Here is a 13,024-nt window from a genome sequence, read left to right as displayed (position 1 = left end):
TAGAGTGAATGGAAAAATATGTGACTTGCTAGCATTGTTGTTGCTGGACTAACCCATGACTGTTCTGATTTCAGTGAAATGCTGATGAATTTCATCAGTAAAGTTCAGCAGTGTGGGTGCTAGAGTGGAGAACTAGTAACAAAACAGATATTGCTCTTTTCTCTTTATTGAGGTGGCATGGCTTAACTAACTTGGACCTGCTGGTTTTTAAAGCCCACAACAGCTTAGGCCTGTGCTATATTTGAGACTAGTGTTATCCTTATGAATATCTGTGATCTGACACTACCTGACACCAAACATGAGTTCATTACTCCTTACTTTTTAAATAGCATAACATTTCCCCCAATTGTATTTTCTAGTATGACCATTGTTGGATTGTGTGTATGTAAGATGGAAGGAAAAAAGATTTCAGCTGTTGAAATTGAAAATAATCTTTTATAATCTTAAAAAGAAAACTTAAGTAAGTAAGAGCAAAAGCATATTTTAATGTCAAAGCATAACATGCTATGTGAAGCAATCTGATTTTTCTTTTCAAGGGTTTACATCATTTTAAAATAAAGAAGTAATAAGAAAATTTAATTTATTCTCCTCCTCCAGTATTGCTTTGATTTAGCTCTTGTTTACACAAAGTTCCTCTACAAGTAGCTTGTTAAACTTTTGCAGCTTTAAAACAGCAAGATAATGGGGTTTTTTTTGTATTGTATCTATAACTAACTAGCTGTATTACTACTCCACAGGAAACTGTTGTGCTGAAAGGAAGAATTAACTGGTCTTTCAACTTCAGCCTTTTTATTGTGAGAAGGAAGATCACAGAAGTGTTACCATGGGGAGAACAGCAGCTAAAGGTAAGGTTGGTGGCTTTTATCCAAAAGGAAAGAAAGTAGAAAACGTAAAAGCTATTTTTGATTAGATGGGGTATTATTATACCTAATAATAATAACTGCTGTATTGTTAAGTTGAAATAGGATGGTAATACGTACTGAACTTGTTATGAATCAAATTAAAATAAAAAATCCCAAACTTACAGTAGGCATGCTAAATTTAGCCTTAATTGAAACCATTCTATATAATTTCACCCAAAATAACTGTTGTCCTCTGACAATCTAGAAAACAGAGTCCCAGTAGAAAATTTAAGCACATATCTAGATGTGTTGTTAAAATATAATCCTTTATAGGTGATAACTGGATTCTGTGACATCTGCATAGTTTATCAGAATAATGTGTAATAGCAGGTATTAAGTTTTACAATAGCAAACTGCATCAGCAACTATCTTTCAAAAGCCCATGTAGACAGGTTAAACTGTTTGTTTTATGCAGTTTAATTTCTCATCTATGCAATGGCATTCTCGCTAGTCATGTCTTCTACTGTGCTGTATCGGGGGAAAAATCATAAGTTATGGTATTTTGCACCAACTTGAGGGTGAGATTTGAGTAGAAGTGAATGTGTGAAATAGAATAGGCATGAAGTGGAATACAGAATCTTGTGAAGAGAGCCCAACTACTCTGTAACTGGTCCTTTTCAGTTTTGGGACAGGTAGTTCTGCTCTATAGAAGATTGCTAAGATTTTTGCACCTAATTCATGCCTTCCACCTTTTCAGCCCAATTGCTTTCTCTGCAGTTGTCTACTACTTTGTAAACTGAGTGGTGGTCTGTGCTGCAGTGGATCATCTATGATGACTGCAGTTGTGCATGTAATAGTTGCACAAGTTGATGCAGAGCCTATGGAGGAACCTTACTCCTTGTATGGCAGGCTTCTGCCCTGCCTGTTTGAAGATGCTGCAAGACAGGCCCTATTCCTGGCAGACAAACAGGCTGGAAGCCCATCTGGGATGGGTCACCTAGAGAATAACAAACACAGGTTGAAGGAGATGGAGCTGTTCCAGATCCACCCTGCTTCAGGGTGTACAGAGATTTGAGAGAAGTTCTGATGGAAGATGTTAGCCAGCATCTCCTCTTCCCATCCCCCTCTTGGAGGTGGATAAAAGGGCCTAGACAGAGTCTCAGGTGCATTAGGGATCAAACATTTCCCCCTTTTCTGGTTGCCATCACAGGTCTTCAGAAGGGCGGTGGTCAACTTGTTGGGGAATGCTCCCCCGCTCCGTCTCAGTCCTCCACTCCTGAGGTGCAGCTGAGGCCCTCTGTGTGTGTGTGTGGGGGGGGAATAGTCTTTCGCCATCTGTCACTCTAAAGTGCTTGACAACTCTGAGGAGCAGAGGTAGAGATTCCTCAGAGGGAGGCTCCTCACACATTATCACAGCTAGCCAGGGTGGAAGACTTTGACTCCCTTGTTGGAGTGGTGTCTGGAATCTCAAGAATAAGTCCCTAGGAAGTGGCTGTGCAAATCTTGATAGACCGACCCTCTATTGCTCCCTTCCCACAAGGACATCAAGGAAATAGTGTCTTGGGAAAAGACTGATACATACTTTCTAAGACAATGCACTGCTTTCATTGTTTCCCAAAAAGATTCTACGAGACTTGGGGCACTCTCCTATTGGAGGTGTAATAGTCATATCATTGGTTAAGAAACTGGCTCTTCTAATAAGGGGGTGTTTTCTCTGAAGGCTCTCTTCTGTCAGGAAACTGGAGTTCAACGTTAGGAGGAACTGTAAGTGGTCACTAGGATCATCTCAGTTGCTTCTACCAGACTCTATGCTCGAAGGAGTTAGCCTTCTTAGTCCCTGGTGGATTGCAAGTCAATGAAGAAAGCTTGGGTCAGTCTCCAGTTGTCTCTGATTTCTTGTATGATGGCTGTGATTACTCTGGCTTGTCTTCTGATGAGTGATCTTATCAGCAGAAGAATTTTATGTCTACAGATTGGAAAGAGGTGCTCCAGACCAACATCCCATACATAGTATCTGTAAAGTGTAACCTGGGTGGATGGAATTGCTCAATCATGGTTCCATTCTTTTCAAAACTTGGGGTCTTACCAGAAGGCAATGGACAATTTTTTGTCCCCCTCAAGATCTCAGTCATGTGGTATCCAGCATGATTCAATCTCCAAACACTTCCTATTCAGTGGGAAACTGCTTTGGAAGTTTTGTCCATTCCTAAATCTCACAAATAATGCTAATGACGATTCCACTTATATTTTTCATGAAATCCGTATTTGCAGTCTCATTAGTCTCTAAATATCTAGCAGTGATGGTACCTTGAAAGAGAACCAACTGTTTTCAGATCAATCCCAGTTAGACCAAAATAATGTTGATTTGGAAGGGAATTGCATTTGGAGGAATGGGATGAGGTTGTGACTGTTATCCCTATGTAAGGATATGTACACACACCATCTTGGGCTTTTATTGGACCTTTTACTTATCCTTTTCCCTGGTGTTGGCCTTATTGCCTTACTATTTTTGTCTGGATAGTCATTTTAAGGCATTGAGAAGGAAATGGAAAACAGGCCAAAGAAGAGGGAGAAAATTTCCCCTTTAGTCAATAGACCAGAAACCAGAACTCTTAATGTGTTTATTAATGACCTGGAGGATGGTGTGGACTGCACTCTCAGCAAGTTTGCAGATGACACTAAACTGGGAGGCATGGCAGGTACACTAGAGGGTAGGGATCGGATACAGAGGGACCTAGACAAATTAGAGGATTGGGCCAAAAAAAACCTGATGAGGTTCAACAAGGACAAGTGCAGAGTCCTGCACTTAGGACGGAAGAATCCCATGCACAGCTACAGACTAGGGACCGAATGGCTAGGTAGCAGTTCTGCAGAAAAGGACCTAAGGGTCACAGTGGATGAGAAGCTGGATATGAGTCAACAGTGTGCCCTTGTTGCCAAGAAGGCTAACGGCATTTTGGGCTGTATAAGTAGGGGCATTGCCAGCAGATAGAGGAACGTGATCGTTCCCCTTTATTCGACATTGGTGAGGCCTCATCTGGAGTACTGTGTCCAGTTTTGGGCCCCACACTACAAGAAGGATGTGGAAAAATTGGAAAGAGTCCAGCGGAGGGCAACAAAACTGATTAGGGGTCTGGAGCACATGACTTTTATGAGGAGAGACTGAGGGAACTGGGATTGTTTAGTCTGCAGAAGAGAAGAATGAGGGGGGATTTGATAGCTGCTTTCAACTACCTGAAAGGGGGTTCCAAAGAGGATGGAGCTCGGCTGTTCTCAGTGGTGGCAGATGACAGAACAAGGAGCAATGGTCTCAAGTTGCAGTGGGGGAGGTCTAGGTTGGATATTAGGAAACACTATTTCACTAGGAGGGTGGTGAAGCACTGGAATGGGTTACCTAGGGAGGTGGTGGAATCTCCTTCCTTAGAGGTTTTTAAGGCCCAGCTTGACAAAGCCCTGGCTGGGATGATTTAGTTGGGAATTGGCCCTGCTTTGAGCAGGGGGTTGGACTAGATGACCTCCTGAGGTCCCTTCCAACCCTGATATTCTATGATTCTATGTGCAGGCCAGTAGATCATATCTTTGTTCTTAGTTTAAAACATGAAGAACACTTGTTGGGCTAACAACATCAGTGAAAATGTTAGCCCAAAAGGTTACATTTAAAATGGTGCCTGAAAACAGGAGCTCCCATTCACTATAACTGTGAGTTGCACAATATTATAAGGGAATGATTGCATTTTAAAAAAAAGGAATAGTAGCTTACCGTTTATGCTTAAAACACCTACTGTGATCACAGCAGTGATTCCCCATCATAGCTGTGAAATATCAAGGCTGTCACTGATCTGAATGCAATAATGCTATGTTTAAATACACTTGTTTACCAAGAAAAATAGAGACTGAGATTTGAAATCCACTGCCTTAGTTCTAGCCATGTGAAACTATCTACATCTATTTCATGGCTTGAAAAATTTACCACCTTCTACACAGGGTGAAAAATAACCTGTGCTGTCTTTCTCTGCCCAAAAGCAACAAAGAGCACTTGCTCACTTATTTGCTTCCATTCTCCTTCACTCACTGCCCACCTCCCCGCCAGCATATCCAGAAGAACAAGTCCGTTAGATTTGTTTTTTTCAGATATTTTCTACCACTTCTAAATTGTCTATGTTGGAGATAATGGCATCTCAGTTCCACCACTTCCTTGCTTCTGTGACACACAAGATGTATGATCCGCTTTATGACATTGGATTGTACCTTCATTTCAGTTTCCAGGTAAGCATCAAACATCTGTCAAAAATATAGACATTTGGTATGGAACTGGCAATTGAAATTGAAGTATGATCCTAAACTGAAAAGGGAATTGAATGCTCTGCAGCACAATGGTTGTCTTAATATTTGCTAATGTGGCAAAGCTGTGAATAAAGTCAATTATGGGTAGCTCGTCTGTCTACGGGTATCTTCATGGCTAACTTCTCTTGAGTTAGGCTAGTTTGAGTGAGAGCAGCGACACTGAAATAGTGCTCAAGCTGCATAGAATGGCCGTGGTAGCAGCCGAGTATTGTGCTCACTTGAGCTGTAGCATATACCCCTTGACAGGCCAGCCAACTTGAATTAAAAGCACCACTACACTCAAGGGATTTTGTGAGAGGCTGGAACTTGAGTTAGGGGCAACACTCACATTATGGCTTGAGTTATCTCTTCAGCCAGCCCTACTAGTTTTATTCCCCCTTATTTGTTCCCCACACAGAGGGCTTTTCCTTGTGGTACTGATACCTGAAGTAAGTAAAGTGAAATTGATTGTGTGCTACTCATGGGTTTCACTCCTTCTTTTTCTGCTAATTCATTGGTGTGGTATAGGTACAGGCCTGTATTCAATGAATTAGGGTTGCAGTGAGACCCTTAGCTGAGAATAAACTGTTAATATTTTTTTTTCTGTTTCAGTTTGTCAGGACCTGCACCAAGATTGTCAAAAATGATTAGTGATCTTGGGTTCAGCAGTTTTTGTGTGGCCAACTTGAGACACCTTAGAGGGGCTTGAATTTCAGAGGGTCGTGTGCAGCACATTGAGCATCAGGACCTTTTCTTGTGTCTCAAATCACTAATGTATTTTGGAAACCTTGTCTCAAAGGTCCAAGATGTTCTTTGGTTTAATACTCTCCCTCAAACTATAAAACAAAAGCAATTTGAAAATAAAGGTAGATTGCTGTTTTTAAAATTTTGGAAGACATTTGTTTGTTGACAGCCAAGAAACATTCTTTTTAGAATTCTTTCTTTCCGTGCTTGTACCTTTATCTTGATGTTAGTGTCTCTTTTAAACTCTGAGATGAACTAGAATAAGAATAAAATTTACCTTTTTATGACATAGTGAAATATATACACAAAAATCTGTGGTTAATAGAATGTATTTGTCTTGAGAGTTATGTTTAAAAGTGCTCTATATTAGACTAATTGTTACCCTGGACTTTAGTATGATGTGAATGCTAAATCTGTTATGTAATGACATTTTATGTGTTGTAGATTCAAAGAATGTTAAAAAGGAGAAACATGGGAAGAGTCAGCAGTCAAACAATGTGTCTTTAAAAAATGGTAGGTATTAAAATTGTCAGGTTATTAGTCAAGGTAATTTTTAAATGTAAATATTTGGATTGTGTTGTATGAGTATCTTTTACACCTCTCAGGCTGTTACTGATGACTGGAATACATAAAAGAATAGAATCATCTGAACCACTGCTGTTAACTTCATTAGTGGACAGTGTTTTGATATTATATATAAATGTCTTTGGAAGAGTGAAAGGATTGACTTTAGCATAGTAATTCAGCTGACCGAAAGGCAAATACTAGTTACCTATGTAATCCCCTGAACAAAAATAATATGTGCAGCCAAATTTTTTTAAGATGAAGTTTTGGATCATTACTGTTTTCTACCTCCTTCTTTAGTCCTATCTATACCTTTTCTCTGCCTTCTCTCTCTCTCAAAAGTCTCCATTGTTTTTTCTCCTTAACTACCATGTTTGCTGATACTGAAGAGAGGAGTTGCAATAATTGGGCTGAATCTTCATTAGGGCTAAATAGGTAGGGAAGGTAAAATAATCTTATGCATTTGTTCTTCTGTGGGAAAAACTAAAAAGCAAAGTCGATTGTTTGAGACTAAATGAAAGTTCAGAGCATTTCCATCTGTAGTTGTTTCCCATAATTTGAAATAAAAATGGATACCGTCACTCTTAGCAGAAAATGATGTTTTTTTACATCAGGGACAATGGGTCTGTCATTTGGAGTGGGTGAGGAAATCACCTGTTGTTTTTTTTCTTTTTTTTAAAGCTGACCCATTAACCTAGCTACATGTCGTCTTATAGACAACAACAAGAGTTTTCAGTAAGTTGTTGCCACCATCTCTTTCCTGCTAATTAACAGAAGGGTGGGGCACTCCCACTGTCAGAGCCCACTGAGCACACGCTTACTCCTGGGGGAATTCTGCGCTAAAAATTAAAAATTCTATGCACAATATTTAAAAAAAATGTATTTGTCAAAATAACACAATATAATCACACCAGTTTGAGTTATTTTGGTAATTTATTTAAAAATACATATCAGCAAGTATGTCAACAACACAGAGAATTAAAAAGATTCTCCCAGGAGAGTTTAAAGAAACACCTATGACAACCCATTTCCAGTTAGGGGGTGCTGGAGAGGGCTGCATGATTTCTCCCCCCAGCCCAGACACATGCTCCTCCTCTCTTCCCCAGAGCCCAGTCATGCTGCCCCACCCCCGAGCCCGTCCACCATAGCTTTGTCCCGCTGAGGGACGCGGTGCAGCCCTGCCCTTCCTCACCCTTTGCCAGAGCCGGGTCTCCCGGGCCTGCTCCCGTTAGGCAGATGAGGATCAAGCCCTGTTGCCAGAATGTGCAGAGCTTCCATTCCCGCCGGTCCAGGCACTTGGCTCACTGCAGAGCCTGGCTCTTCTCCAGCACATAGAGTCCAGCGGCCCTTAGAGGTGGCCAGTAGCTCTGCAGCCCCAAGTCTGTGGGGGGAAAACATGAAATTCTGTGCAGGACATTAATTCTGCACAAATTTTGCATTGTGCAGTGGTGCAGAATTCCTCCAGGAGTAACACATGTGATCACTGCTGGTAAAGGGAAAAGCTTCCAGGTAGAGGAGCTAGTTAGAGACTTCATGAGGCGTGGAGGTGGTGAAACAGGTAGGTAATGAATTTGGGAGAGTTGAGAATAGTATGGAACTGACAAGAGTTTTCTGGGGAGTATTTTACCCAAGGAATGTCACATGTATTATTGACTGAGGTAGAAAACTTTTGAAGGGGTCTTTTGTTAAAACTTTGATAGCACATCAGAATTATAAAATTTCATAAAACTAAAACACTAAGGGCTTCCATGGGCATCTAATTAAACAGAAGTTTTTAGTCTGCTACAGAGATTTTTTAGCTGCTATCCTGAAGATCTTTCCCATCAGAGGAAGAGTAGTCTCATTGGTCCTCACACTGGCTGGGATCTACTTTTTCCATAGACTGGCGTTGCAGTGAGCCACAAATAATCCATGGAATGACATCCTGATGTCATATTCAATATCTGTATTGTAACTGTGTAGTTGTTATGACATCACACCTGTAGATGTCATCTCCGCAGTGTTGTGTCTGCAAACATGTTAAAGCTCTCTAGAACTTCATTTGTCATTTTGACTCATTTTCTTCTCTTCCCTAAGGCTGTTGGGAGAGAGGTGGTTTTTTCCCTCCTCCATTCCTAGCTACTAGGAGGGATCCTTGCAGTTTTCTGTTGCTGCCAGTAAATACTGGGCAGTAGAGCAAATGGTTCTGTGATTAGTGTACCACTTGCTTTCCTTTGCCAGTGTGAGTGAGAGGAGCTGCAGTCACACTTAGGGACTCAAATGCCATGTCAATACTTGGAAGTATTGCTCTGTTTGACATCTAGCTTAATACGCAGTGTGAATGTCAGCATGCGGAATGGAGCCGGTCCCATCAACCACTCTTTGGTACTGTTCAGGAAGATCAGAGACCCCCGTGCCATCAACTCTGGTTCCGGCTCTGGGCGTCCATTGAGTCCCATATTGAAGAGGGTGATGCTGGCACTGGCTGTTTCTGCTCTGGCGGTATATCAGGTGGCAATGGAGCTCCTCTGCCTTTCTGTCCTGACCTCTCCCTTGGCCCAGGACTTTGCCAAGGCTGCTTAGTTTATAGCCCTGTTGGCTGGGTGGGCCGCTGAGCCTGAGGGCCTGTTGGCACCACACCCTGATGTTTCCCTTTGACAGTCAGAGGAAGTGGGGCTGGTGCTGGGCTCAGCACAAGGGACCTCCCCAGCACTGGGAACTTCTTTGCACCCCTTCTGTTGGCACCACTGATGTAACCGTGGCAGCACGCACCTCCCTCCACTTCAGCACTGTCAGTCACCTCGGCTTCAGGGTTGACACCACTTCAAGCACTGGAAACAACGGACGTGTATTTGATGCCCGCAGTACCATTTCCACCATCTGCACCAGTTCCCTCTTCATTCTGGGCTATGGATGAGTCAGGCCAGTTGCTTGCACCCTCAGGGCTGGCTCCACCTTTATCCCCTGAAGTTCGGGACTCCTCAGCATTCAGGTTGGGATCTTCCTCCACCCACTCTCCATTGCCTGACCTGCATCAGGGCCCAGTCAAGGAGAGCTATGGGTACCATGATAGGTGCTTGTCTCATGGTGGAAATGGGGGCCCTGGCCTGATGTCTACTGGCCACCAATGCCCTATCCATACTAGTGGGCTGCATGAAATCTGTGGGATGCGCCTCAGTTGCGTAGGTCCCACTCCTCATCTCGCTCTAAGGCAAGATCATTGTGCAATCCTGTGGTAGTGACGTTCGATCTGCCACAGGCCCAGGCACCAGTGAACCTTCCCCATGTGGAGCCTCCAGAATTGTCCTGTCCAGGTCTGTCAGTCCTGGAGTAGGATCCGGCTCTGGCACAGTTAACCGCTTTGTCTTCATCCCCTGATGATTCTGTGGTGCCTGGATCTTTCTTTCCTTTGAGTACCAGAGGATTTCAAGATATACCAGGACCTTTTGCGGCACGTGGCTGCCTTCCCTGGGTATTCATGCAGAGTTCCTGCAGGAGAATATTCATAAGTTGTTGGACATCCTGCAGCCATCTGCCCCTGGGAGAGTAGCCTTCCCTATTAATGATGCACTCCTAGAGCCTGCTAAGGTTCTCTGGAGCATGTTGGCTTCAGTACCCCCTATTGCAAAGCACATGGAGAATTGCTACTTCATTGTGGTGCAGGGATTTGGGTTTTTTTTACTCCCATCCAGCCCCAAATTCCCTGGTCATAACTATGGTGAACAATAGAGGCCTGCTGGACAGATTTAAGTCCACTCCCAAAGATAAGGACTCCAAGCATATGGCCCCGATGGGTAGGAAGATTGACACCTCCTCTTATTTGTAGATACACATTGCTAACCAGCAGGCATTGCTGTCTAAATATGACTTTGTGAATTGGATGGCTATGTCTGAGTTTGCGGACCAGTTGCCTGAAGTCTTGAGGGAGGAATTTTGGGCATTTATCACTAAAGGCTGCTTGGTGACTAAGACTTTGTTATGGTCCATGCTGGACATTGCAGATACTTCAGCCAGAGTAATGGCTTTGGTGGTGACCATGAGAAGGGAGTCCTGGCTGCAGAATATGGGCATTGTCCTGGTGTGCAACAAGCCATAGAGGATTTGCCCTTCAGCTGATGCTTTTTTCGGACAAGACGGACGAGATTCTGCACTCCTTCAAGGACTCTAGGGCTGCCCTATGATCTTTGGGGGTGTGTATGCCAACAGTGCAGAGGGGCCACTACAGTGATCAACAGCAGTAGCAGCAGCAGCAGGATTGTTTGCAGCACACATTTGGGAAGCCTTTCCCTCCCCTGAGACAGCAGAACTACCCCAGAAAGGGGCATAGGTCCTAGAGGAGGAAGCATTCAGTTCCGGGGTTTGGTCACTTGACACACCTTCCCCGGAGCCGAGCCCCTCTCCCCCCTAACCCCCCGGTCCTGATTTTGACTTCTTGGTCCAGAGGCAGTGTTACAATTTTTGCTCTCTTCTCCCCATTCCCTCTGTTTGGGGACAGACTGGCTTGCTTTCACAATGCTTGGGGCTTGATCACCGCCAACAGTTGGGTCCTAAGCACTGTCAGATTGGGGTATGCCATCCAGTTCCTTTCCATCTTCCCCACCCCCAGTCTCCATCCCTCTTCAGGGACCCCCTCTTATGAAATATTGCTCCTCAAACAGGTTTGCTCTTTACTGGCTTTGGGAGCAGTAGAGGAGGTTCCACTGGAACACTGGGGTCATGGCTTCTATTTCCGTACTGTCTGGTGCCTAAATTCAAGGGAAGGGTAAGACCCATTTTCAACTTTCCTGGCCTCAACAAATATATCAGATACATGAGGTTCCAAATGGTCACTCTAGCAACTGTCCTCCCCCCGTTGTCACAGAACAACTGGTTGGCTGTTCTTGACCTTCAGGACACCTGGTTTCATGTAACAATTTTGCAGAGAAACAGAAAATTCCTTTGATTTGTCATAGCGGAGCACCATTTTCATTATACAGTGCTTCTCTTCTGCCTCTCTTCTGCCCTTTGGGTTTTTACCAAATGCATAGTTGTGGTGAAGGTGTACCTCAGCAAGAAAGGAATCCACATCTTCCCATATATGGACAACTGGTTACTGAGGGGCAGGTCCAGAAAGGAAGTCCTTTCCCATGTCAACACTATAGTGCGCTTGTTTAACCGTCTGGGTCTCATCCTAAACATTGAAATGTCAACTTTGGTTTCCACTCAGAAAATCAAGTTCATTGGGGCCTTAATAGACTGTACACGTCTTTTCTGCTGACTGACCTTTTTCAGGTGTTTTTTGCAGTCTTAGCCTTCCACAATGGTTTGGATGTGCCTAAGGCTCTTGGGCCACATGTCTGCTTGCACACATGTGGTCCATTTTGCAAGGTTGCGTCTTTGCCCCCTTTAAATGTAGCTCAGGAGAGTTCACTGTCCGACTCTTCACTCCCTGAGCATATTGGTCTGCCTCCTTCCACTGGTCCTGGACTCCTTGCAGTGGTGGACGCTAATGGAAAATGTTTGTCAGGGTGTTCCCTTCATCCAGTGCTTACCAACCAGGTCTGTTGTCACCAATGCCTCCCTGATGGGTAAGGGAGCATATCTGGGGTCACTGAAAGTTCAAGGTCTGTGGTTGGAGCAGGAATCGTCACTGCATATCAATGTGCTGGAGAGGGTGGGCTAAAGAGTGAAAAAAACAGGATATTGAACGCATGAGGCTCCCAGTGGTCTGCACAGGAAGGAGAGAAGACTTGAAGAAAAAGCAAGCAGTGGCCATCCTGGAAGGAAGAGTGAGTGAAGTTTCAGCCTTCATTAAGGCTGCTTGCATATCTGTAGCAGCACTCTACTTAAAAATGAGGTTGAAGCCAAAGAAATTTATAGGTTTGGATACATATTTCAATTTAAGCCACTCTGATGTGTCCTTTACCAGCAGCCATTGGTTTGCAAGATGGTGAGGAGCTCTGTGTATCACCAAAGTAGGGAAATAAGTCTACATAAAATCCATACTTATAAAATTTGAGGACACCTTACTTCTAACCTCAGTGTGTCTGAAGGGGACTACAACTCTTAAAGCTGGAGGGGTGGGATGTTAAGAGGGGTCTTTGGAATGGGAGCAGAGAGACAGACTCCCCCCTACAACATCAGAGGGAGGAGCTGTAGATCCTAATGAGCCAAAAAAGATGGAGGTTTATAGCTTCCTGCTCTGAAAAGACCTATGCCAGCCTTGAAGAAAGCACCAGCTACTTGTAGTAGTCAACTGAGCTGCAGAAATCCAGAGAGAACCTTTAAGGAGCCATGCCAGCCCAGAGGAAAGAACTCAGATGTCAGTTTGGGGACACAGCCATGTGCCAGAAATCCAGAATGAGCCTGTGGAAAACTAGAAACTGGCTGAGAGCCTGAGCCTAGGTAGGGGGGTCCAATTTGCTAAACACCAGCCAGGCAGGGGGAAGCTTTGTGAGAGAACAACTAAGTTCTGATGCAAAAACTAATATTGTGGGTGTTTGGTTTTATACAGTGATGGGCAGGCTTAATAATAAATATAATAAAATCTGTCAATTTAATAAAAAGCAACAGAGGGTCCTGTGGCACCTTTA

General features: G+C 43.6%; 1 protein-coding gene across 1 annotated transcript in view; it reads left to right on the top strand.

Moving 5' to 3' along the window:
• Positions 1-742: 742 nt before the first annotated feature.
• LOC112108246 (sex comb on midleg-like protein 2) overlaps positions 743-13,024 on the top strand; it is a 115,758-nt gene continuing 103,476 nt past the window's right edge. The window contains exons 1-2 of the mRNA XM_029910864.1: positions 743-845; positions 6,354-6,422. Of these exons, the coding sequence (XP_029766724.1) occupies positions 824-845; positions 6,354-6,422 (91 nt within the window). The 5' untranslated portion in view covers positions 743-823. The remainder of the gene's footprint in view (positions 846-6,353; positions 6,423-13,024) is intronic.

Source organism: Terrapene carolina, unplaced genomic scaffold, assembly GCF_002925995.2.
Source record: "Terrapene carolina triunguis isolate 2854851 unplaced genomic scaffold, T_m_triunguis-2.0 Scaffold22, whole genome shotgun sequence".
In the NCBI taxonomy this organism is placed as follows: Eukaryota; Metazoa; Chordata; order Testudines; family Emydidae; genus Terrapene; species Terrapene triunguis.
This window is presented reverse-complemented; position numbering and strand designations above follow the sequence as displayed.